The 27,581-nt window shown below is 44.6% G+C and overlaps 2 protein-coding genes across 7 annotated transcripts in view; both read left to right on the forward strand.

The window, feature by feature from the left end:
- LOC142579528 (uncharacterized) overlaps positions 1-16,476 on the forward strand; it is a 34,221-nt gene extending 17,745 nt beyond the window's left edge. For 4 of the 6 annotated variants that reach the window (XM_075689840.1, XM_075689841.1, XM_075689842.1 and 1 more), the window contains 5 exons: positions 723-809; positions 5,014-5,088; positions 6,026-6,357; positions 11,135-11,276; positions 16,086-16,476. In XM_075689840.1, coding sequence (XP_075545955.1) covers positions 723-809; positions 5,014-5,088; positions 6,026-6,357; positions 11,135-11,276; positions 16,086-16,127 — 678 coding nt within the window. In that variant the 3' untranslated portion in view covers positions 16,128-16,476. The remainder of the gene's footprint in view (positions 1-722; positions 810-5,013; positions 5,089-6,025; positions 6,358-11,134; positions 11,277-16,085) is intronic. The other 2 variants (XM_075689844.1, XM_075689845.1) reach the window with 2 other exon arrangements.
- A 923-nt stretch (positions 16,477-17,399) lies between these two features.
- LOC142579530 (acid phosphatase type 7-like) overlaps positions 17,400-27,581 on the forward strand; it is a 33,508-nt gene continuing 23,326 nt past the window's right edge. Inside the window, exons 1-2 of the mRNA XM_075689847.1 lie at positions 17,400-17,642; positions 23,174-23,368. Of these exons, the coding sequence (XP_075545962.1) occupies positions 17,522-17,642; positions 23,174-23,368 (316 nt within the window). The 5' untranslated portion in view covers positions 17,400-17,521. The remainder of the gene's footprint in view (positions 17,643-23,173; positions 23,369-27,581) is intronic.

The following is a 27,581-nucleotide window of genomic DNA, read 5'->3' on the forward strand; positions in this document are numbered from 1 at the left end:
TGCCTAAATCAGCATCCAAATAACATTAACGATAGTGTCGCGCACAACTCTAAAGTTCCGAGTATATGCATGGCAAACACTGGTGCTACACATTGTTGTAAGGTTCATAGTATATGCACGAGAAAAATCGAGGACGCAAAGCATAGCGGAACGACAGAGGCAGTTTCCATGCAGTTCCATATGACGCGCGATATTCCGTACATTGTTTTCGTTTCTAAATGATAACTTGTGATTTGTTATTGAGACAAGCATTTCTCCTTCAGTGTCTGGCGTAGTGTTATTTCAATTCGTTGAGTTTTAACACTGCTATTGCAAGGACTGTGACACAACGACCGGCTAAACGTTTCGCAAGCCTCGAGCACGTCCTTCAGCAGGTAAAGTTGTCTTCTCTACGGCCAAACAGTCATTTCTTTTCGTCTTATGGCGTGTTCATCCTTCACCTCTGCTTTCGTTTTTGAAGTCCTTTGTTCCCTCGCATTTTTTGGGAGGGGGATACAAGCGGCTAGTGGCGTTACCCTGAGGATTATTGAGGCTATGGAAACGGCACATGTCAGTTTTTGCATGTCATATCCTTTTTTTTTCGTCTCTGGCATTAAAACTTGTGTTCGCATCAGATCGCCGTTTCCATGCTTCGTTATCGATTTTTTTTCTCCTGCCCCCTTCCCTCAACCCCACCTCGTACCCCCTTACGAACACTGATTTTACGTAGCGGTACTCACCAGGTATGGAATAGGCGACGCCTAGTGCGCACCTGTACGATCCATGTGACACCACTGCAGGGATGTCCTCTTTGCCCTCACCAAGTCACTGTAAGCCACATGCTTTGAATCTTTTTTATTCACTGTATCATTGAAACATCTTGTGCCATGCAAAGTCTGACTCTGTACCCTATCCCATTATAACAATCACGTTTTAGACATTCATTTGTTGTGCCTTACAACAGTGTATGAGAAACTCGTGGCTTTCGTATGTTATAATAGTAATGCACTATTGAATTTATTTATCTGGGATTAGAGATTGACCATAAATTTGCACTACAACGAACGTGTCACGCACACGGCACCTCGGCACAGCCGCAAATAGATTCCCGTATTTATAAGTTCTCATGCTAGAACTATCCATAAGAGTTAACGCCAGCAAATTGTGGTATTGAACGTATCATTAGCGAAGTCAACTGGCCTGTGACGAATAGCATTAATGATGAAAAAGCTTCGTGAATGCAGGTCCATGGTCCACTACTTTTCACGCGGTTGCCTTGCAGCTGATGCTCGTCATCCGGGGCCTTGAGCTTTTGATCAACTTGAGAACACTACCTTACTGCCAACTGAGAATACTACCTTACTGCATTGGGTCTCGCGTTCACCCTATTGGTTGAACCCTACAGACAACATTGCTGAGCTTGTTTTCAACAGGTCAAGCAATATATCTGTTCGTAACAACAGGCACCAGCCACTCGATATGACGAGCAGTCATTACAGAAAGCTGCCAAGCAATGGCACAGTCCAAAGGAACTAAACGTGGGATATCAGTCTGAACTCGCACGAGATAATCATTCAGCTGGCCCGCCCTTACGCGGCACATCTCTCGCGATGAATGAAAGTTTATGAAACGATGCAATTGTGCGTGAGAGAGCCAAATGTGGTTACGCACATGCGTTTCTTTCATTTATCGGTGGTTGTTTTTCATATAGTGACCTGTTTTATACATTTGTAGATAGCAGTATCAATTCATTCATTTCGCTACAACCATTCCTTCCCAGCTAAATTAGAGACAGCGTTCCCCAGAGTTTGCCTCAGTTTCACGCATTTGGTCATGTAGCACGCTTACCCTTAGACCGCTGGCTTCCATGAGGAAGAGCCTATTTTATTCTGCAACGAAAAAATATATTGTTTACGAAAACACCATACTATCAGCGGATAAAATAATGAAATCTATAATAATGACTGCCCAAGAAAATAATTCTGCAGAAATAACACTTTATCCCTTCAAATAACACTTCGATGAACCTAGGCGACATGTTCGACTCTGGAAAAAACTGGTCAGTCCTCAAGGGATCTCTCACAGTAAGAATACTTAGCACTTGTTTGTAAATGAACTTCACCAAATTTTCGTAGAAATGAGTAGGTATTTCAGTTCCTAATTTATCTCGAAGCTGTCTTGCGTTCAACTAATGGGAGTTCGAACGTAATCTGGTGCAGGTTTTGTGTACTAAGATTTCAATACTGGTACTGATCGCATTTGCTACTGAACAGACAGGCTTTGAGCACTGACCGGCTGCAATTCCGAAATTTAAAGCTTTTGTAGAAATATAAAATTGCCTGTAGTCATTATTGCGGATTTCGTGAGGTTCATCGCTGATATTCTGTTACTGAAAGCAAAAGATTCCGCGTGAACTATCTTAAAGAAGAGGCTGTTTCTCCTTCGAGCAGGTTGTATACAATCATGACCGCATAACCTTTAGCACGATAGCACCCACACGAACTGGATTGCCCAGTTAACCTCCCTGCGCGATGGCCAACACGACATTCGGCGCTCACAATAAAATTTTAAAAAATTACCAGCTCCGGTGCACGACTTTCGTTCTGAACGCACTTCGAGAAGACAAATTTGTGCTTTCGATAGTAATAACATTTCGTCTTGGCTGGCCGCGTTTGCTGACATTTTCCATATAAGGTTTGGCAAATCGATACCCGCCTACGAGCCGCATTGCCTATCCGGCCCCCAGAAGCTGGGATAACGAGAAGTCCTTCGTTCGTAAGAACTGGTTCTACTGACCGGTCTTTTTCGCTAATATATTCGTTTTAATGATGGCTGGTACCTGTTCTTACGGCCTTCGTGTACGAAGCGCTTCGTTAAACCTGATAACGACGGCAATATCACTAATTGCATAATTATCGAGCGCATATATTAGTAAGTGCGGCCCCTGGTTACTTTAGCCATCAACTTTCTAGACTTGTGCGGTGAACATGGACGTATATTCAACCGTCCATCACTGGAGGAGGCCCCGTGCGTGTGGCACGTAGTACGGCTGAAAAGTGTCGCGAGATGAGCAGGAGAAAGTTGCGCTCTCTTGTTCGACAGTGCCTAGTGGGCTTTGCGCCGGAGGCTTGTTTAATGGAACGTCACGAGGTTCTTGTATGCATCAGAAAAGTATTTGCGCCACACCGCGTTGAGCCGAGTCACGCTGTCTACACGCGCATCGCCCTTGGGGGAGGTGTAATATTTTGACATTACCGTGTGCTCCAAGTACGGTGGCGCTAAAGACACTTTCTAGAACTCAGTGCCAGATTAAGTCGTTGCGAAATCGTGAGCAAGCACTCACTACGCATGATACAAAGTTGTAATCAGTGCCAGATTAAGTCATTGCGAAATCGTGAGCAAGCACTCACTACGCATGATACAAAGTTGTAATGCGGTGTTGCGCTTTCGAAACCGTCATCTCGGGGTCACCAGTGAGTTTTTTTTTTTCTACTGGTTCATTTTTCTTTCTCGAAAAGCGGGGAGGGGTGCGTGAAAGGTCTTTATAAGTGGAGTGGAGGCGCCGATCAAAATCAACCCGTATTATTTTATCGTTATCACCACCGGAGATAATCCGCAGTAAGACATAGCCTTGTCCCGCGCCAATTGTGTCCACCCAATAGATACGAACTAATCGTCGCATCACTTCTCTCCCTTGGTTGGACTCTCCTTTGTGAGAGCTGTTTTTGCGTGACTACCTTTGTTACTTCTTGGTTGGATCACAGGAGATGTGTTGGAGGAAGGTCGTTCGCGAGAACTTCGATTGTATTCTGAAAGTAAACGGAGAACTGTGATTGTGGTGGTACTGTTCGGTTCCAAGAGACGCTAGTAGGAAAAAGCTAGAGCGATATATTACGTGGTTCAGAAGTCTGTCACTTCTTTTTTTTTTGTGCCAGAGGAAATCTCTTCATCAAATTAAATCACTTCAAAGGACGGGCAGAGACAGGCTACCCACACATCTGCACGGCGTAGTAGGCCAGGATTTTCTCGCCGTGACGAACATTTCGATGGCAATGGTCTGCCGGAAGCCACCACCCTCGATATTGGGTCGGATGACTGTGCGCTCCCCCACGTGGCCCCGACATGGCGTTGCAAATAGAGAACACTTGAACTAACAGAAAGTGCAGCAAGTTTGGGTACGTTGGTGCAATGCCAAAGTGACAGATACACAGCGCGAATAAGAACGTGGAATGAACGTAACAACCACTTCAAATCGAGGTTCATTCACCAGTGATCTCACATGGTAAGATGTATAAATCACTTGTATGCTTCTGATTAAACTTGTGCTTCCTACGTCAATTCCTTCTCTAAGTACGCGTCTCTCTTTACGCTGGTTATCCATCACCATGCAAGTATACGGACAGATGCCCTTCATACGGGGCTCAATGGGATGCCGTAGGCTTTAAAACAGCACAGAAGAAATTGATGAGGAGAAGGAAGCGAATTTCCTCACCATCGTCTTCCATAAAAGAAACAAACAGTGGCTAATATGCTTATCCTTGTAGATTCCAATACAGTGTAATAGTCGCTATCTCATCTGCTGTTCCTCTACCTCTGCAAGAAGTGTCAGTGCCGCACATTGTTAACCCAGTCTTCTCGCTTACAAAAGCTCTGGTGTTGACTAAAGTGAGGCTTTGGACATTATAGCCTAACAGTTCAGATTTAGCACGTGCTTCCAGAGCACTCGGTTTTTTTTTGTTTTTTTACCATATGATGAAGGATAGGAGAAATATTCGAGTGTATTTTGTGAAGCTTGGATATTGCTATCGGCATTGCTAAACTTCCTTCCTATTATTTTGATTGGCGATCAATTCGGCATCCACCACTTTGTGATGCCTTTGCGCCATAGAACGCAACCAGACATCGCCAGATCAGTGCTATTGGAGCTACGAACACTAACCATGCGCGAAAGAGGCGGCTTGGCTCTGCGAGACATGGTCGTGGCCCGTAATGTGTATGTATGCTCGACTTTTTTTAATGTACTGGCCCATTCAGTGCTGCTGGCGTACTGATTGTGGATATCCCGGAGGAGCCAACATCAGCAGCCCGTGCGAGGCCCTACAGACTCGGGTATGGCACTCCCAACAACACACTGCAAAGTTCGCGGGCAGGCGAAGGCGCAGAAAGGCACAGTGGCTCAGCGGGTTCCCAAATTTCGAGACGAATTTTATTATGGGAAAAGTTGCCTCTTTCTGCGGGGCCCTTTTTCTCGTGATAACTTTGTTTTATTAGAAATTCAAGATAAATTTAGGACACTTTCTTTAATACTGACCATTCTCTGCCATCCCTCCTTACTTAAACAAGAAGAATTCCAGTTTACGAAAAGGCACAAGGTAAGGCGGATTCGTGCTATATCGTTAATTGCGTGTGTGTTGTTCTGGGTCGCATGACAAGACAGGAAGCTGACAGACACGGGCAATATTAACGAATAGCCGTCACTGCTCCTAGACGGAGAGCTACAAGATTTGCGAAAGATGTGCCAACGATCACGAACTAAGAACCGCGGGTGTCGGCGAATACGACACGTCTACTTTCTTCCATGTCCTTAGGTGCGCACATTTAGGAGCGATAAATATGAAGCAATATTCCTGCCGCAATAGTTCTAGAGTACGTGTGTCATCGCCTTTATGCGCCTTTGCCTGCAAGCACCATTTAGGTACGGGCATAGACGGCTTGCACGCGATGTCACAAAAACCCCACTAGAAGCACCACTAAAAACCCGCTACCCAGCGATTGAAAAAAAGTGCGGGACTGCGCCGAACGGTTGTTCATCTTTTAACTGGGACACCCCATATTCCCAGTATGAATAGCATCGGTGTATGGCGCTGTGTCTTGAGCTGTTGAAATTGAAGTCGCAGTCTTCTTTTCACCGTGGCGGCTGTAACCGTGTCAGTGCAAGCCGTCTTAAATATCCCCATGAAGCCTTGTAGTGTTGGGATACAATTTTTTTTTCTGTAATTGTAAGCAGAAGTTTGTTCACAGATGTCCGTTGCCTGTCATCGTGCAGGCTTACCTCCCCATGACGTCGGCCGGTCACTCCGGCACGGCGGCCGGCGCGGCAGCCGGTCTCGCCGGCGGTGCGAGCAGCAGCAGTGCTACAGCGACGGCCGCCGACAGCGGCCTGCACGCCACACTGGGAGCGGACGAGGTGACCTCGGCCGGCGACTTCAGCCGCGGTGCGGCCGGAGATGCCGCGGGCGGCGACATCATGGGTGGCGTGACCACTCGCGTGGCCAACATGGGACAGATCCAGCACATGGTTGGCCCACTGGACAACGTACCGTACTACATGCCTTTCAACGGCCGCGAGAACCACAACGAGAAGGAGCGAAAAAGGAGGTGCTTGCTTTAAGACTGCCGCTGCGCTGAAACAGTCACCGCGCCATATCCATGGGCCTGTATCGCATATAACATACATTTTCGCTGTTTCGACTGTTCATGTGCAAGTGTCGCTAAGCGTGCATTTGGTTCAGTGGAGGAAAGTTTATGGAAATTCCAAAGAGAAAAAAAAAGGATACGTTTATTCGTAGTCTACGCTCCAAATCTCGAACTGAAACTTGCAGCTTTATGCCTAATCATCAATGAGCGCCAATCAAGTCCGAGCTCTGTACCTTGGCCACTATACAAAATAGCTCCCCCTTGCCAGGTGTGGTCCGCAAGCTCTTGTCACTGATGTATTTTGCTGGTACAAAGCGGGCGTGCTGCCAGTTTATAGATAGTATCTGAGTAAGCGCTCACGCTAGCCCGCATTGGATCGGAGCGCACAATGACGACGCCCAGCAAGTTCTTCGAAATTCCTGCACATTTGAGTTTTTATAAAAACAAAATTGAGAGTACGAATGAAATTTTGCTAACTCGAATTGTCTGACTCGTAGGACATGAAGCGTTGCAATGGCTCACAAAAAGTAAGAGGAAATATTGCTATTTCTGCACGAAATTTTGGGATGGAGATAAACCAATTGTCACTTCAATGAATTGTGCTTATTTCTTGATTTACGTCACTCCAACACTTTATTCGATAAATGCTTTGTTCTCTCGCTCACTTTATTTGTCGTTAGTCTTACATGGTAAATGTTTCGAATTTTATTTACTTTTGAAACTCTTGTTTTATGCCTAGTCATTGGTAAAAAAAATTTCACTTTTCTAGCCCCCTATTATATACACTGTTTTAGATAAATTGAAAGACCGCATATCAGGGACCAAACCGAAACGCCCGCGTCGCTTGTCTCATGTCAAAAGCTTCATATGGCGTGAAGGCTGTAGCGAAACAAGTGTTAACTCCGAAACAGGTTGGTAAAGGAACATAGCGCGGACACATAAGCCCCTGACGCAGGCACAGAATCAATGAGCCTTGGAAGCGTATGCGGCGAAGAAGCTGGTGCTGTGTGAAACAAAACAACCCATATTCACAAAATTTAAATTCAAGTTCTAGAGGCCTCGCCATGAGCAAGCCTTCTAGCACTTTCATCGTGTCTAGTTCCGAATCTTAAATCTACACCTTGTCATTTATTGTTAACACACCGTAGGCAAGTAACAAATCAGCTTGAACTATTAATCATCTCCGGATGTCGCCATGCTTTGTGCGGTACCAGGTATAGATATCATGACGTGCGCAGTAATTGAAGGCGACTCTCGTCATTGCTGCGTATCGCTTCTAGACAAGAAAATTTTGCATGTAAAATATCCCTTTTTTTTCCAGTGTACATTTTCGTTGACTGTTATCCACATTTCTGTACACCATCATTTGTTATGAAACCAATTTGTTAAGACACAAGGGTTCTTGATGTCTCATCCGCTCTTGGTTCGCCTTGTCTTAAGTGTCGCACGATAATAATAATAATAATAATAATAATAATAATAATAATAATAATAATAATAATAATAATAATAATAATAATAATAATAATAATAATAATAATAATAATAATAATTAATAACCAGCAGCCTATTTAATGTCCACTGTCAGGACGAAGGCCTCTCCCTGCGATATCCAATTACCCTTGCCCTGCGCTTCCATTCTCTTGGCACCCTTTCTGTAACCATGATGGTCCACCGGTTACCTAACCTTCGCATTACAAAGCCTGCCGAGCTCCATTTTTTCTCTTGGTGTCAATAAGAATATCGGGTATACCTGTTTGCTCTCTGATCCACACCGCTACCTTCCTGTCTCCTCACCGTAACGCCTATCATTCTTCGTTCTATCCCTCATTGCGCGGTCCTTAACTCGTTCTAGAGTAGAATGCATTGATTGTATACCTTTCTTTTCAATGATAGTGGTAAGCATCCAGTCAGGATCTGACAATGTCTGCCGTGTGCACTCCAACCCATTTTTATTCGTCTGTATACTTCCTTCTTATGATCAGTGTCCCCTGTGTGTAAATGACCTAGGCAAACGTACTCATTCACAGACTCTAGAGGCTGACTGGCGATCCTGAACTCTTGTTTCTTTGTCAGGCTATTCATATTTATCTTTGTCTTCTGCATATTAATCTCCAACCCCACTTTTACACTCTCTCTCTTAAGGCACTCAATCATTTCTTGTAACTCGTCTCCAGTGTTATTGAAAAGGAGAATGTCATCTGCAAACCGAAGGTTGCTGCGATATTCACCGTCGATCCTTACTCCTATGCTTCCCAGTTTCATAGCTTGAATACTTCTTCCAACCCGCCGTGGTTGCTCAGTGGCTATGGTGTTGGGTTGCTGAGCACGAGGTCGCGGGATCGAATCCCGGCCACGGCGGCCGCATTTCGATGGGGGCGAAATGCGAAAACACCCGTGCGCTTAGATTTAGGTGCACGTTAAAGAACCCCAGGTGGTCAAAATTTCCGGAGTCCTCCACTACGGCGTGCCTCATAATCAGAAAGTGGTTTTGGCACGTAAAACCCCAAATATTATTATTATTGAATACTTCTTCCAAGCAGGCAGTGAATAGCATAGGAGAGATTGTGTCTCCTTGCCTGACCCCTTTCTTTATAGGTATCTCTCTACTTGTGGAGAATCAAGGCAGCTGCGGAATTTTTGTAGATATTTTTTGCAGGATAACCCTCCTGTACTCCTTAATCACGTAATGCCTCTATGACTGTTGGTATCTCCACTGAATCAAATGCCTTTTCGTAATCTATGAAAGCCACATAGAGAGGCTTAATGTCATCTGCAGATTTCTGGATTACGCGATTGATAACATGGATGTGATCCATTGTGTCGTATATTATAGCTCGTCTAATTTGTTTATTTATTTATTTAGTTATTTATCCAGCAGTGATCCAGCGGCAAATGTGAAAGAAATGCGTGAGCATTATGTCGCACCTCTTGGAGGTCCATGATCCATTATTTAAACCGCGTTCCCGACATTGCAAAGTGTTGTTGGGGAACTCATCACGGAGTGTAATTTAGCTGACGTCGGTGCGAAGCTGACAAACATCAGTTGCAATATATATATATATATATATATATATATATATATATATATATATATATATATATATATATATACACACACATTGGCAGCGAGGAGTTACGGAGTCGCCTTCTGTCGGAAGCGCCTCCCTTGCGTAGGATGAGGGATCACGCGGCGCACTCTTCATAGGTTTCGCTTACGGCGCTCAATAAAAACACCTCGCGGCAGCCCTCGGAAGTTTTGGATGTTGATACAATAATCGTGGGCAAACTGAAAGCACGTAATCGTTTACAGACGTTCTTTACCGAATACGTATAGTGAATGCCACTGCCCGCGGTCGCCGCGATGGATTCTCCCGAACCGGCTTCTTGTGTGAAAGGTAGCCAAACGCTGAGAGTAAACTATGTGAAATATGTTCTTATAGTGGGCTGTCTGTGTAACCAAATGGGGCATAACGGAGCCTCAATTCAGCGATCGCACGGGTTTGCAACGACCGACTGCGCGTCTGCATGCATGTCCGCGCACAATGTTTTGCTTTCACTGTGAGCGCGTTTTCGCACCATGCCATGAGCTTTAGGCCGCAGCATACGAGCATTTGACAGTACACTAGCAAGCATTGTTGCATGGACGCTATCAGAACTGTTAAAAATAATTCCGTTATAGAGACTTCGATGCCTAGCTACGGCGACTGTGATGTGCCGTCGCGACGATTCACTCTTTTTGTCTTATAAATTCTTGGACATTTCAATATTGTTTGTCAGGTTGCGTCGCACTAATATGTTGTATGTTTATCGGTCTTCTCAGCGTGCTATTTCCCTCTGCTTGTTTTTCGTAATCCAGTGCATTATTTCATAACGCAAACATGACCATATGCCGTGCCTTTTCTTAATGTGCGTCTTACCGCTCCCATTCCTTTCCAGTGAACTTGCCAGTATCTAGCATCAACAAGTTCATAGACAAAACCGTCATAACATTAGCAGGGCAGCGGGCGCGGGCGAGCGTCTCAGTGCGCGTTTTCTGCTACTCATCGAACATCTCGGAGTCCCGGCGCCGTATCTATATCAGAAACGTTCCTTGCGTCTGTGCTTCCTGCATATCCGAGCTGTAGCCGATGGCTGTCTGTCGGTTCTAAGTTTCGCCAGCCAAGCTTCACGCAGCTCCTCGCCCTGCGGCTACGTGTGAATAAGGCTGACACCGGGCTCCGTTGCGTACGTCCGGCACTGCGTCACCGAGCAGTAGCCTACCATGCTGCACGCCTCCAAAGGCAGCCACTACCTATTATAGTACTTTCAAATGTTGTCAAGCAGACACTCAAGGCGGTAAAGCCTCACCACTTAATCAGAACCGCGGCGCAGGTGGGACTAAACTTTCATTTTCAGCTCACCTCGGCGCTTCCGAAGCGGCCGACGCGGCAGCTGTGCCCACGTGATCCCTCATGCCACGTCACGCCGACGGTGGCGCTAGCTTTTCCAGTGGTGGAGCGCGCCCCCAATACACCTGCGCACTGTCCTAAGCTTTCGCATCACCATTCTACCGCTACCACGTGACCGGCTTCCTACACGTGCATGTTCCACTTTCCACTTTGACACTCCTAATGTGTACACAGTGAAATTTTCTTACAGGCCTCGTATGAGGCATTGGGCAAGAAGGGCGTCAGAATTCTTCTACCCTTTAGCCCCGGCATGATACAAAAGCTCAATGTATGGGTTTTCTGCTCAGGACTCGCATCAAGAATGCCTGCCAGACCCTACGGTCGCTTGTGCCCGGCTTGAGTGAGAAGACGGACAAGGCCACAGTGTTCGAATTTACCGTGCAGTACCTGCTGCATCTGCGCAGGCACCTGGGAACCAAGCATGACAAGGTGTGTGTGAGAGAGCGAACGCGCTCATTGCATCATAGATGTCTGCGTAAAAACTGACTCGCTGTTGACTAATTCGCCTACTAATTAAAAGTAGGCGCCTTATTGTCATCGGTACTACAATTACCGTTCAGCACACAGTGCAACGTTTAAGTTGTGAGTAGTTCCGCGGTTAAGTGTTACGATGCCGCCATGACTATCTTAACTTAGTGGATTGTGGTCAGTAGCTACATTTCTCCCATTAGTGATATTACGCTCTTCAGTGTTGTTGTTTTTCTCTCTGAAACCACGAGCAGACAGCCCCCTTTAAAGAACGATGACGCCCTCAGATTAAAATTTCCCAACGTAAAGGAAAGCACAGTGACAGTTGATAAGCGTCCCACCACAGTACAATTGCTAGTGCTAGCCATTCATTGAAAACGCGTTGAATAACTTTCACAGCAGTAAGTATTTGCTCGGTCATGAATCTGTGCATTCGTGTTTGCTTGATTGCGAGCCCCAAATGCTTCTCGGAGCTACAAGCACCACATGCCTGGTATTCCCGGTAAGAATATTGTCCGTAGTAAGCTCACCTAATATTGATATCCAGATTATTATCATAACTGTCATGTCCCATTTAGATAATGCCGGCCTATATTACACGCTTGTTCGTTATCTTATTGTACTTATGTATCTTGCTAGAATGGTGAAGTATTTCCTTGCGTAAATCCCCCTGATTCCTCTTGCAACTACAGCACCTTTCCTTCTCTGTTGCAACTAATACATTTCAGTCTCTCTCATTAGTCAGCTGATCCTTGGTCCTAATGTTCCGTGACTGTAGTTGTTGCTTGTATTCCTTTCAATATCATCTTTCTGCGCTCCAGTAATCTCCATTTCAGCTACCTAGGTCTTATCCAGGGTGATCTTGTTTAGATTTTAGGGAATTTTTTAAAATTGCCTGTTGCAGATAATATAATTCTATCCCTTGAGCTGTATTATTCAGAGAGGCGCACGGCAAATCGAAACACATATTCAACTAAGTAACGAAAGTCCACTAATTATATTTTGAATTAATTACTTTATGACACATATTGTAATTTCATATTGAACATATTGTAATAAGTCGAAATATTGTAATTTAAATTTTATGACACATATTGTAATTTAAAAATTGTAGCCGGTGATCTCGTATGGCGTATCCACTTGGAATTAATTTCCAGACTGACACCATTTGAAGGTACGCACCGTCCAACTTGGGCTCAAAATGCGCTGTTGCACTTGCGTTTTAAACAAAATGTTATTTTATGCATTCGAGCGCAAAAGTAACTAGAATGCCCATGTATTTTGTCCCACACATTGGTATACAATACCTCAAAGCTGGCTTCATCCTGGGTATTCCCGTCAATTGCAATACGTGCCGTAATTTATTCAGTCAAGTTGATTAGTGAATTGTTAATGAGTGTAATATGTGTCTTGATTACTCGTGCCCGTAATGTCCGCCTCTTCGAATAATCAAGCTCATGGACAAGATTTATGCAATCTGCCACAGGCGATTTTTTAAAATTCCATAAAACTTAAAAACCATCAGACTGCGTTATTTTCGTTACCTAGGTCCTAAATATCCTAGCCGTTTCTACTTCGAATGCCTTTGGTTTCACAGCGTTGCCTGTTCTTGTAAGCATCTTGTAAACCTTTCAACTTGAGGATCGTACCTTTTTGTCGCAAATAAACCTCAATACCTCTTTTCAAATATTTCCAGGCAGCATAGAGTGCTGTTTCTACATTGAATTTTTAGCTCGTTTTTGAGTGTCATTTCTAATTTCATATTTTAGCGTTAAGGCACTTCTCTGTGAAATATCAATTTTCGATTCAACGTGGAAATTCAGGTTCCTGACAGGGACGAAGGAGCGATGATTGCTATGTTAATGCTTCATTGGTGTGCCCTCAAAACCAATTCTTTCCTCAGTCCCAGAACAGCAAACGAACGTCTATTTTCTGAGTGCATCCGGTAGCACAATCATTCTAAGTGTCCAGCCTCTAACTCCATCTTCACAGCAAGTGATCCAACTAAATGACATAGACCTTGGGCAAACTTCTCACTTACTGACTCATATTATGACAAGTGGGACCTAAAGCCCTTGCATTTCGTCAACCTTTACACAGGTATACGGCAACGAAGAAAGAAGTACAGAAATAGCTAGACTGTCAAAGGGGTGCTCTCAAATTTTCTTTCAGATCTTGGTAAGAAAAGGAATGTATCGTTCATAAGAATAAGTTGGTACATAGCTTCTTTTCTTTTTAAAGCGCAGCTTTCTTTTGCTCTTCCTTCGACTTTTCCACTGCTGCTGCCGCCTTGCACGCCGTGCCGACGGATGGTTAAGAGCTCACGGCAGTGGGGGAGGAGACGAAATGGAAAGACGTTTCGGAAGAGCGGGGCCACAATGCCCTCTGATGTGCCCTGGGGGACACCACAATGCCCTTTGGAAGCCGTAGTTAGGCGTGACCCCCTCCCCCCGCCTCCCCCCGCAAAAGCATTCCAGGAGATGCTGCGTTTGCCTCCGTAAGCACGCGCAACAGCAACGACGGTCCAGGGACGAGGTAGGGAGAACGTAGTAGAGAGAGAGAGGAGGAGGCAGGGAACGGGTACAACCAGATCCCGTACCGACGTCGTAGGGAAACGGGTGATGCTTTTGCCGCTGCACTCGTGGCAGTTCAGCTAACATGACACGAGAGAAAGAAAATGCGTCGTCAGAAAGCATTGAGGGTTTGGAATTAATGGCACATTTCTCTGTGTTCTGTGTACCACGTGGACAAACTCAAGTGGCGCAAGCAAGGTAACATTTAACATCGCATAACGACTGTCGTACGCCGTCAACATCACCGCCAAACGCCGTCAATGAATGAATATCGATTCCCACCGTGCCTGAGATCTGCATGTTTCTTTCTAACGGCAGTTTCACTAGTACCTGCTGTGAAGCTAGAAGCCGAAGCACACTAGTTGAGAAAATTCATCACTGCTTTGTGATTAACGCACGACGGTCTACCGATGTATCACATACTGCTCGCACGTTTGTGATTCTAATCTTATGCGCTAACGAGCGTCAAGGTACTCCTATAGTATAATGAAGCCCAAAGATAGGTGGCAACCCGTCTGGTCAGGAAAGGGCATATAGAATAAAGAAACGTGCAATGACGCACCAACCAAAAAAGAACTGAAAATTTGCTTGCATAGTTTGGAAGCAAGAATAGGGCTCTACTACTTATTGTTTCTTAGGAATCGCAAATAACGTAGCCGTCTTCTTTCGCGTTAGGGCCTGTCGACACGTTCGAAACTTAGTTCTCAATGAAACAGAGTCGCCGTTGGAGGGTAATATTTACATTTCAGACTACACTGTTATAAGAATAAGGCTGGGCTGAGTGTCGTCCTAGTCTGTCGACGTTACCGACTGACAGCCTCGCTTCTTCGTCAGATTTCACAAGAACTTTATGGTCATGCAGGTTTGAGTGCGTGGTTACTACTTATATTGGTAGCTTGAATTTTCTTTCTTATGGAGGGAATGCAGTCATTCTTATATACAACCTTGACAGCTGTCCCAATAAAAACTTCGAGGAACTGCTCCCGGATTGGGAAAGGTAGTTTCAGCCTACGTCCGCTGCTTTTACGTTATTTACCGTATTTGTCGCGCTTTAATAGGGCGTGTCAACCAAAGTGGACGTGAAACGAAAGAAGGTCGGCGTAGGTCGCATATTACATTGTGTATATATATATATATATATATATATATATATATATATATATATATATATATATATATATATATATATATATATATATATATATATATATATATATATATATATATATACGCAGGAAAGAGACGACGAACTTTTTGGAAGACTTCTTTACTTAATGGTTACGGCTGGTGGACCAGCCTTCGTCAAAGACTCTGACGAAGGCTGGTCCACCAGCCGAAAACGTTAAGAAGTCTTCCAAAAAGTTCGTTGTCTCTTTCCTGCGTATGTTACGTCGGGTCCTGCGTGCTGAACTTTGAAGAAATATATATATATATATAACCGATATTCGAGCAATAAAGATGCAATGGTATATAACTGCCCTATACTTTTGCATTATTTTCTTCGCTCTATTGTCAGATCTGGCATTTTCAGACGCTCTTTCTTTTAATGAAGTCGAGTTTTTTCATTCGCTTTTTTTTTGCGCACATATGTACGGCAACGTTGTTTTCATTTGCTGTCCACTTTGGCTGACACGCCTTTTTTGTTTTTTTTTGTTTTTTATTGAATAGGCCAGGTGGGCCAATCCCGCTGGTTGTACGGTCTATGGTGCAATGTGGTTATTTTGTACTATATTGACGCTAATTCAGACCTGCACTTTGATACCTTTTTGACTTCGCTGCGACGCTCTGGAGACGAGGAAGGGGCGTTATTTCACCAAAATGCCAGATAGATCTTCAGATCCAAGTTACGCCAGACCTGTGCGAAGTCATCAAGAAGACCTTGTCTCCAAAATGTTATTCACTAAGGTTCTATTTTGGTTCCTCAGCAATCATGGCACGTTGCAGCGTCCACATTCTTTAAATTTTGTGTGTCGGGTACTTTTCCGGTAAGAAAGCTATGGCGAGGCATTGCTTTGTCGACCTTTCCTAACAAGAAGGCACCCGGTACACAGTGCTTGAAGCAGGTATTCTAGCAATTATCATAGTTAAGGTTGTAGCATACAGCTGCATCATCAATTACGTGTCATTGAAAAGTCATAACGGAGAGAGAAAAAAGGTTAGAAGACCCTCCTAACACAAAACCTTCCCAATTTTTCAGTCAATTTCCCAGGAGTTCATGGAGAAGTACTCACCCTATTAGGAAAGCCGAGGTTTCGCGCTTGATACAAGGGCAAGCAGTCCAAGCTATGAGCCAGATGTACAGGAGGGTGAGGCGCATCTCGATGCATCCGTAACACCTTCAAGGACTTGCTCACCCGGCGTGAATGCGCAGAGCAGCTCCCGCGTTTGTGCCTTCGGACTTCAGACTCAAGGTCAACGGTGGTTCGTCCGTTACAGTGCTCAACTTGTGCAGAAGTTGTGACTTTTTTAAAGTTGTCTTTTAAGCCCTGTGCTATTCCACGTCCACATTTTTTTTTCGTGGATAAAGCGTAAGGCGTGGTGATCACAAGGCTCAGTGTTGTACCGACAGTAAAAAGTTTATCCATGTGTCTGGAAAGTTGCAATTTTCTTACTGCATAAGGAAAGCAGCAGTTGGCACACCTGGTTCTAGTTCGTAACAAACAAAACATATGTAGAAGCCGGCTACGAGTATCTTATTTTGCAGGTGGCTTGTATAATTGATGCAGATTAACGACTCGAAACTGGTGACTAAGGAACGCAATAGTGCAAACCCACCTTCCCCACAAAAAACAAAAATTACGTGTTTTTATTTATTATTATAGTCCTCTTACGTCATGATCTTGTCAAAATATGGCCTGCATTGCAGGGATTTACATCCTGTGGTGCCATTCTCGGCAGACGAACCTAACGTATACGACTACATCGATTGACGCGTGAAAGTTTTAAACCATAGTTCGTTAGCTGAATTCTCATCTCTCGACCTTTGGTATTCTGGACTATGCGCGCCTTTTTCAATAGGTGGCGTCATAACATAGCTGATCGCATTTGCAGTGGTTTTACCACGCAGTGTCCGGCTTGTGCGAAACAATATGAAAACGCAGAAAGCCTATTTATCGGCTGTCATTCATAATCGCGCAAGGCTACTCGGTCACAGATTTCTGTCCCTGCTAATGTCAGTTCAAGGCGAGCCATATGATGAGCAATGAATACGCAAACTGGAACCTGTTGGCGCATTGCAGTAATTGTTCTGCAAACCTGCCTGCGTAATTGAAATTGTTTTCGTGATTCAGTAGTCTTAACACTGAACGACAAGCTGAAAAAGCTTTCCCTTAAATATAGCTAGCTATCGGCCACTCTTCGAACGACACACAGCAGCGTATCGCGCGCTTTACCGACGATGGTCCCTGTAGATTGCTTCGCTGATATGAAACCCAGCAAATCTCTTTCTCACGAAAGTTGCTTTCTGTGCTTTCTGTTGGGAGCAGAGTCATCTGTTGTTATCGGAGCTAGGGACTTTGTGTAGTGATATTGCTATTGTAGCAAAGATATGACAAGGTCGTGCTACGGACGGGTTATAAGAACATCTATCCTGCGGTCGCGACGGAGTGGTTCCAGTGGTTCTTGGAGGCCATAATGCGACGTCTCTGGCTAGCTGCTGTCATCGCTGGCCTCGTGCTGATCGTGTGCCACATTAGAATTGGATCGAGCGCTGCCGCCCACACGCAGCCTCAACAAATTCATCTCTCGTATGGAGGTAAGAAAAATGCACTGTAGTGGAGTCCAAAATTTTAACAGCATAAAATCCACTCGATTTGTGAGATATTTTCTGCGCGCGTAAACAATTACGCCCTTCAAAACACTGCTCGTCATCACGAATATCGCAATATACACGTAACCACAGGGCATGTATCTTCAGCGAGCGCAACGCAAGCCGTGTCAGAATAAAGAACGTTAAGCTTATACCGGCTTAATTTGAAATGCCTAAATTGCTCCAAGACGCATTTACGTAGCGAGTCCAACAAAGACTCTCAAAATTGCGCAATCGCATTTTCGTGTGTAGTAGTACGTCACAAACCTCAATCCTCATCTCTTCAGAATTATCACCGTATCGTCGCCGACGTTTCCGACAATACTCAACCACAATGCGATGTACCTTATGTGAGGCATTGGAGCAAACCAACTGAACAGGCGCCTTTTTATTGCAGTGTAGCATGCCGGCAGAACTGAGAACGTCATCGTACAGCCACGAATGTTGCGAACTGCTTGCCCATGGTTGGTGGAAATATTGTGCAGTCGCCACAAGAACGAGTAGGCAACGTCTGTTGTAAAGTATTATTGTTCATGCGATGAAATACCTCCAGTATTAGGGAACAATCTCTCTATTTTTCTCTTTCCCTCTCCCAAGAAACCTTTTGTGTTTGTGTGAACAGACGGGCTAACATAATACCCGTTATGTGAGTATGGCTCGCTACTGCTATGTTGTTATGCGCGCTGTTCTTAATCGAGGATAAATCACTGACTCGGCCAAGCTTGCACCTTACAGGAACCGTCCCCGATAAAGGAATAAAGAACTTCAGATCTTTTGTTCCTTGATAACCACTCTATTGTGAATTTAGATGACGACAACGCATCATAAGCAACCAAATGTATAGGTATCCTTGTTTCGCCTCGGCGAGTTCGCAAACATTACAACTGTCTCTGCTAGCGACGTGTCGATGGCACAAAAGGTGAAGCCATTTTTTACCGCTTCTTATTTTTGTTACTCGACATTTCGTCGCCGCTTCTTTTTTTCTCTATTCAACAACCTAATAACTTCCCTAAACTATTCAAATCCGTTAGCGTGTGCATTACGTTAGGAAAATGGATCCCTCATGCAAGCTAGTAAATCTCCCAGCTTCATTTGCCGCCCTTCACCGAGATTTTTAGCGCCAATTTTCTGCGTGTTTACTTATTGAGCACTTAACGTATTATTTCGCGTTGTCTTCACTGCGCGCAGAAAGTACGACCAGCGCCTTTCGCAGCAAAGACGTACGTCCCGGAAGAAGGCTTCGGTGCGCTAACCTATACCGCTTCGAAAGCGGAAGGAAGGAAGAAAGCCAAGAATAGTGCTGCACGACGCAACTAACTTTCATTGTTGCGTTGTTTGAATAGACGCCATTGTGTCCCTGAATTGCAGAAGAAAGACAGCTTTATTCAGGTCAAAGACAAAGAAGCGCCGTTTTTCTTTCTTTTTTTTAAATGAGAGCTTTATCGGAACAGGAGGAGTGTTTCCTTGAGTGGGCTCGCCGCGTAATTCAAACAAAACGCTCTTCACTGCTTTCTCAATAAAAAAAGACTAGACAATTAGAAATGTGCGAAGGCAGTACACGGAAACCTTTAAGTAATATTAATCACTCTAGCTTCGGCGAGCACACGTAAAGGACAGTTGAAGAAAAGCAGACCGAGCACTTGTGTCAAGTTTCAGCGTACGGAAGTGTCGCGTTTTTTTAACTCGCTATTTGAACCCAATACTGTCGCGTAGGAATGAACATCTGGCGTTAAAACTTCTTTTCCTTGCACGATTTTGCCTCTGAACAAAGTGAACACAGGCGATTTGATTTCTTATAAAGACAAAGCTGCTACTCGCCGACTCGCGCGCTTAATTAAAACCAGAATTTTACGCTAACAAGCTTCCTTCGTAAATGTTGACCCAACAGCCTGTCGAGACGCCCAGTGAAGCGCTGAGACACCGCTTATTAACCTCGCACCCTGGATTTGCAGCCAACCTCCTGAGCCTCTAAGTCTCCTCGTGCGGCAGACCGTCATGAGGGTGGGATCGCCGTTACGTGTGCTCAACGTCCTCCGCTCTCCTCCTCGAAACCACCTCGCGACTAGGAGGGCGCCACTTGGGGCCCGTGTCAGCTCTAAGATTACAGGAACGACGCAGTGCGGGCGCCTCCTGTGAAGTTGGAAACTTGAACTCCACTTTGGAGCCAATTATGTCGGCGCCCTACGGTTCGGACTGTAATCCACTCAAAGAGGAAGGATGCGAGCGCCTTCCAATCGACTTGGCTACAAGCTTCTCCTTCCGGAGAAAACTGACGCTGTACCTACACCGTGATATCGCTTGATCCCTATTAATCATCGACGTCCGTCGTTTTGCCCACCTGATATACAAACTATAGAAACACAAATGCCAATAATAAGTTGAACTGTAGGGGGTTCACTCTAGACTGGCAGTACTAATTAATAAAAACGTCCCGCTAGCTTTTGAAGGCTCTACACCTGTAGAGCTTACACCTGTACACCTGTAGAGTTTGACGGCTTCGTTTATTAAGCAACGTCTTATCATACAACAAAATAATTCTACCAATAGAGGAGGGAACAGTTAAAAAACAATAATGAAATCGCAAATTTTACACATATGCGACGTAAGCGATGGCCACTAAGGGAGACAAAGGGGCAACTTCCCTCGGAACGTGTCGCGAAGAAAGCACTTAGGACGGGAAAAAGGTTTACATTTACGTAAGCGAAAAACTTTCTATGAGAGAAATACACCACCATGTTCTGGAAACAGGACCCAACCTAACTTTTTAGTGGGTTCCTGCTCATTGTGGCATTGTCGGCAGCAACTTTGCTGACAGGACTGCCCGGTCCGTCCACCAAGTCACCCACACGCATAAAATATGACCAGGTCGGACGCTGCCAGAGAAGTTCGTCTGTTTGCATGCAAAAAATCGCAAGCTTTCTGAAGTTCAAGTGCCTTCAATTGACGACTGCATGAGCTGGATCCCTTGTTACAGCTACAACTGCCATCTATCCTTTCCCGTGGGGAAACAACCTTGCTGTGCTGCTTGTGACGGGGAGTGGCGTTCAGGACCGCTTACTCCGCTTACAGCTTACCCTATGAGAATTGCCAAGGGCCCGATGTGCGACCCATGTGGGTGCGAGGAAACTACCGAGCACTTATTGTGTATTTGTCCTCGCTACGACTTAGAACGCCTCTCTCTCCGGACAACTTTAAACCGACTGGACTCGATGCCGTTCTGAGTCAAAGATACTGTGGCCGTAGTCACATCCGTCAATGGCACGGAAAGCGATTCGTGCACTAGTGCAGTAGTTGAAGTGCACCGTTCTGAGATACCGCTTATAGTGTCTCCGTGCATCCTCCCACTTGCGCTCAGTGCTCACTATCTTTCTATTTTCCTCTTTCTATTACCCCTTTTCCTTACCCCCAGTGTAGACTAGCAAACCAGAAGCTCATCTGGTTGACCTCCCTACCTTTCCTCTCCTTGCTTTCTCTCTCTCTTATACTTTCATAGTGTTCCTTCCTAGTGGTTACGCTCTTTACTGGGAAATATGATTTCATCGCTGTGATTCAACACAAGTACACTCGAAGGCACAGTTTGTGGTTGCGTTCAAGTTTTCAACGAAAGAAGACAAATTGAACAAACAATTGTGTAGTCTGATGAAGCAGGTTGCACTTCATAAACGTGCCCATTATTTCCCTTAAATTCTATTGTGAAACGCGACATTAAGGAATTGCACTCAAACTCAAAAGATTTTCAAAAGTAAATTATACTGGCGAAAAGAATGCAGCTTCCAATGCTTTGGTATGATTTAGCTTATTGAAAGCCACCATACAGTAACCACGTTCTATGAAGTAATGACTGCTTTGAGAATGCAGATGCAGCATTCTCTAAAATGTAAGCAGTGCACTGCGTACCCACTGAGCACTGCTTACAGTTACCGGATTTCGCAAGAACGGGTGCTGGCGGTTCAGGATAGGGAACATTTTGTGAGCGATGGGGACCCACAGCTGTTACGAACTACGAGTTCTTTGAAGTCTGCCACTGATTTGCTCTGTACACGCTAGTTCTGTTTGGTATTTCTTCTACGGTAGCTAGAACCTCCAGCGCTATAGTGTCGATGCTGTGTCCACTATCTGGTAACAGTTGTGGCCGCCACTCACTACAGCCAACCAGTTTCGCTTCCGCTGAATGCAGTGCTCAGACGAACATGGCGTCTAACGCACTTAAATGCGAGTTCACACGCCTTGTTTGTTTGTTTGTTTGTTTGTTTGCGTGGTGCGTGTGTGCGTGTGTGTGTGCGTGCATGCGTGCTTGCGTGCGTGCGCGCATTAGTATTGCAGTGCAGAAAATTGTGACAAGAAAAAAGATTATATGAGTAAGTCGTTGAACACTTAGAAGGTCATAAGAATAAGCCATAATGCGCATTGTAAAACGCGTACATCTTGCATGAAAGATCAGTGCTTTGCTGAAGATATGCATCTTTACCAACCCTCACATCTGTCTAGCGTGCCTGTTCAACTACATATAGCTAACGAAGTAAGTTCCGCAGCTGAAATGAAGTCGAAGGTATCATCATGTAGGCGAAAAGCAGAATCAGTTAAATAAACAAAGCACAAATGAAAATAAAGAAAACAAACAAATACTGTATTTATTATTTTACCTTGTATATTATAATTTTCTTCTCTCATTTATTATTTTTATCTTGCCCAAGCACCATTAATGGCATTAGAGCAGCCCTTCAGGAAAGGATGAGGAAATGGGTAGAAGACGATCAGAAAAGAGGACAGAGTGACTACAGAACATTGCAAATGCTTACGTTGCATTTACACGAGCGCCAACTCGAAAGTGGTCGCAATATTGTACTACTTGCGCTGGACCGGTAATTCGTCGTGCTCAAGCGACCTGGTTTGGGATAAAACACCCACGTCCCCATCTCTACCTACAAGACTTGACTGCATGAATAAACAGCATCCATCCACGGGACATGTTGACAATTAAATACCTTGCGTTAGCGCGTTTCCCTCCCATTTCCTGCAGCTCAAATCTGATGCGTTTCTTCTCAGACTATGCTTCAATGAGGCAGCCTTCTCTGCGGGAAGAAAATTTTGAACTTAACACTCCATTTATTTTGCATTTGTAGATTACTGCACACGGTTAGGTATTTTTGAGCTGCGAGGTGCGAGGTAAATGTTATCGCTAGAAAACATTCATAATTGTAGAACGCAAAAGAACTCAGGTGTATAAGGCGCAAATTCTCCAGCAAATGCAGTCGCCTACGCTTCCACCAAAATTAACCAGGTATTGCATATTCTACTGTTACGTCTCCTTCGCCATGGTGCCTATACATATATAGTGTTCGCGCAACGCGATATTGAAGGTGCAAAATGACGTCTTCGAAGTCATTTCAACATGACTGAATTGTATAGAGTGCGCATTGCTTCTCTTGAATTTCCGAGTCTGATTGCTTGTTTCTTTCATTCTTTTCTTTCTTCAGCTAGCGAAAATGAAAGGGTGGTCACCTGGGTGACCTTCGATCGTACAAGCCCTCCGACCGTAGAGTACGGTTTGTCGGGCTTTCAGGAAACTGCTCAGGGCTCTACAACTCGGTTCAAAGATGGAGGAAGGAAGAAGAGAGTTTTGTACATTCATCGGGTCTTGCTTAAGGACCTGGAGCGCGGTACTGAGTACAGTAAGTTCTATCGAGTTTCTTTAATGATTCTGTCTTATTTTTGTATGTTATTTTCCGTTCCCTCTACTCGCCTCTGTTCAGTGGTACTTGACAGCAACATAATATTTCGTGAGCAAATGCCCGTCTTTGAATATCAACTCTCTAAAAGCGTGCACTTAAGTGTTATGCATTTCCGTGCCACTTCGTTCCTTATGTCTATTCAGCCAAATCCACTTTTGAGGAGTTGCTTGCTCGGAGCAAACACCAAGTTTTCAGAAAAGTAGTGGTGTTAAATGCGATGCAACGAATGACCTTGTGCTTCCTTTAAACGTAACGGCAAACAAATACAGGTCACTTGAAGAAACAGAACTCATATCTCTTTCAGGTACTTTTTTTTATTTTATTTATTTATACATACTGCAGCCCGTTAGGGCTATGGCAGGAGTGGGTGTACATGCGAGGAAAACTGATTATGATATGCAGAAACAAGAACATAGAAATATAAAGATGTGAAGGAACTATACATCAGCAATAGCATTTAAAAATTGAGAAATGGGTAACAAATGAACTTCGGCAGGTAACAAATTCCACTGTTCAATCATGCGGGGAAAAAAACTGTATTTGAAAGTATTAGTGCGTGGATGGAGTGGTCTGATATTAGAGGCATGATAAGCTCTAGTTGAAGTCGGGCAAGCTGGCATTAAAAGGGAGGGATCTGATAGGTGACAAAGAGAGTTCTTATAAGAATAGAAAATCTTCAGAGATTCTATGTGCCGCCGCCTAGAAAGAAACTGGAGGTTTAATTCCGTAAGAGCAGCTGATGGTGAAAAGTCTCGGTCGAAGCGACGGTAAACAAAATGAATAGCCTTCCTCTGGACAGACTCAATACAATTAATTTCACATTGTTTATATGGGTTCCATACGGAGGAAGCATATTCTAAAATTGGGCGAATCAGTGTTTTATATGCTACTAATTTAGTGTCCCTCGGAGCAGCAGACAACGTCCGGCGGATGTAACCAAGTTTTTTTAACGCTTTACTACAAATGTAATCTATATGTTTAGACCAAGACAAAGTGGGTGTAAAAATGACGCCTAAATATTTGTATTGAAAAACTCGTGTTAGTGGTACACCGTTGCGTATATAATCATAATATACGGGCATGTGTCTGTGAGTAAAAGACATTACAACAGTTTTATCAAAATTTATGCTCATTTTCCAAGTAGCACACCAGTCACAAAATGCTTTAGCTGCTTGGTGTTTCAAAGGTAATGGTGTTTTAAAGCTTTACTTCGAAGTTCGGTGAACTTATTTTATGCATTGCCATTTTAGTAAACATGAAAGAAAGAACTGTCATCCAGCTAAAGCAGCACGACGCTACAAAATATGGTATAGAAATTCTGATAATTGCCTACTTATGCATAAGCATTCTTTGGCTGGGCTATTACTTGGAAAAGATTACTTCGCTTTTGCTAACTTGCCCTTCCTAGCTTATGCATGTCTACCCATCGCTTTTGCAGTAGCGTTCTTGCCGCTTCTCATGTCTATTTTGCCTAGACCCTATCATAACGTTCCCAACACAATTCCATTCCATACTATCGCGGGCTTACAATCTTCTTTTATTGCTGCGTTTTGTTCTGTTTTACTTTTGTTAATGAGACAACCTGCATTTCTTATGTGGGTGCTGGAAACCTACTTCTCCTTCAGTTTGAATACCTCGCTGTTCCTTTGTCGCTGTAGTCGTTGTTGCCTCAAGCATGGCTCGTACCTACAGGGTGGATTGGCCACATTGGTTTGTCGGACTTTCACGAAAAATGAATCTAATAAAATATCGAAAGAGGGTACAGGCATACATTCAAAACTAAGCACTAGGCAACAGAACGCTAACAGAAATTTATAGAGGGCCTACACATAAGTTTAGGATAGCTGCTTGTTCTTCATCTCCGTCATCGTCTTTCTTTCTCCTCTGTGATGGTTCGAGTGCACAGTATTACCTCGTTATTTATTTCATTGCAGTTCCTTTTTATGTTACGACGAGGACGTGGTGACGTCAATATTTTTTAATTTTTTTTCGTGGCTACCAATTATCTACTATTACACTATTATCACAACTACGAATTAGCTATTCTATTATTTTTGATAATCCGCAATCCCAAAGCAAGTTTATTTGAACGCGCACCAGTAATGGGCAAAACAAATTTTCAAGAGGGCTTGACGAGAACGGTTATCTCTACTTTTTTTTTTCATTTTCCATTTCTTTCTTATCAATTCTAAAGCTACAAATCATCAAAACTTACACTGCCATAATGATTAAATGTCCTAATTTGCTAGAGACATGCATTTATTTTTCAGACAAAGGGTGTGAAATTTTTCGCATTGCGAATATATTTTGCTGATGTACTCGCCAAAGAATGATTACGCATTAAAAGAAACATACGGGTTTCCAGTAAGGAAGACTCCGTACTTCGGGGTGACCACTCTGCTACCTGAGCTAACCAGAAATCTAGCAGACAGGTAGCACGAGGTCAAATTAATCGACAACTCGAAGCACGATAAACAATGAATATTTAAATAAGTTCAGCTTAAACGACCAAGGTAAACTTTCTTTTCAAATCAATAAGAATCGAGTCCGGCATCTCTTTAGTGGGTCTGGGCATCCACCGCGGACGCGGTTCCGAGACTGTCTCGAAGCGGCTTCGTCGGCTCGCTGGACGGGCCAGAGTTGTGCTGTCAGGTTCGAGCTGAGCAGTGCGGTCTTCCAGTTCGAGCGGAGGCTGGCGGTGGAAGAGACGGAGGGGTCGGCACTGCTCGACTTGTTTGTTCAACCCCGACACTCCCATAACATGGGATTAAGTGTGGCAACCTCACGACACAATGTGCATCTGTTTGTAGTGTACATGTCTGGATAGATGGCGTGCATGAGTCTGGGGTTTCTGTAAGAATCCGTTTGTGATTGTATGAAGTGTGCTGCTTGCGTCCTGTCTAATCTAGCGTGAGGGAATAGTTATACGTGTCTTTGTAACTGGTAGCGTGCCGTGGTGTCGTGAAACCTGGTCATACAATCCTCCCACGCCCAGACGTTTGCAGTACCCCGCGGGGGCTCTTCCTCCGATGATGCTTAGTGAGTGAGGCCTCGAGCAACGTGGTGAGCCGCTTCGTTGAGGGTGCTCAATCCATCGTGTGCCAGGATCCATAGCAAATGCCTTTGGTTATCGAAGTCAGCCTTTCCATGGTGTATGGGATGTCGTTGAAGTATGTGATACGCCTCTTGCGAGATGCGCCCATTTGCAAAATTCCGAATTGCCGTTTGTGAATCGCAGATCACGTATGCCGCTTTGGTTTGTGTGAGGGCCAGTGTTATGGCCGCTTCCTCTGCCGCTTTGGCATGTGATGGGTTCACAGTGACGCTCGGGAGATGGTTGCCTCAGTGTCTACTAACTGCCACCACGAAACTCTTCCTATCTCTAAAACGGGCTGCGTCGGTGAAGACCACCTCCTTGTTGTTGGAGTAACTTTGGTTCATGTGTGTGACCCGGCTTTACGTCTCCCGGTGTGGTGTTGAGGGTGCATGTTGCGAGGCAATGTAGGTACGTATAGTTGCTGGCGTATGGTTCTTGGAATTTCTGTTTGATGCCGTGCTGCGTGTGGTATGTGACGGCCAGATTTCCAACACGTGTCTAGCCGGGCGGGTCTTAAATAGGCGCGCGAATTGGGACACTTGCTGCGCCTCCACGTGTTCCTCGAGCGTATTGTGTAAGCCTAGTTCGAAGAGCTTGATGATGCTGACTCCGGGCGCAAGTCCTAACGCACATTTGTACGCCTTACGTATGAGGGCGTTGAGCCTGTTTCTTTCCGCTACCGTCCAGTTGTGAAACGCTGCCGTGTTCTTTATTTGAAAAATGACGAAGGGTTGTCTGAGTCGTATGACGCTGCTTTCGCGCATGCCCGCGTGTTTGTTGGCGATGCGTCGAATGAGCTGCATCGTGCTGGTGGCCTTTGCCATTATCTTGCGAAGTGATTCGCCATTGCCGCCCTTGTGTTCTATCATCATTCCTGTACCCGGATCTTATCCACCATCGGGATGGGTAGGCTGTTTGATGCCTTTAATTCGATCTCTTCCTTTTCCAAGGGCTGTAGCCTTTAGGTGGGCGCCCCTTTCTGACCGGTCTATATAGCAGCAGTTCGGATTTTTCGGCCGAGCAGGCGAGTCCCGCGCCCATGAGGTAGTTTTCCAC

The sequence above is a fragment of the Dermacentor variabilis genome, chromosome 4, assembly GCF_050947875.1.
Source record: "Dermacentor variabilis isolate Ectoservices chromosome 4, ASM5094787v1, whole genome shotgun sequence".
NCBI lineage: Eukaryota > Metazoa > Arthropoda > Arachnida > Ixodida > Ixodidae > Dermacentor > Dermacentor variabilis.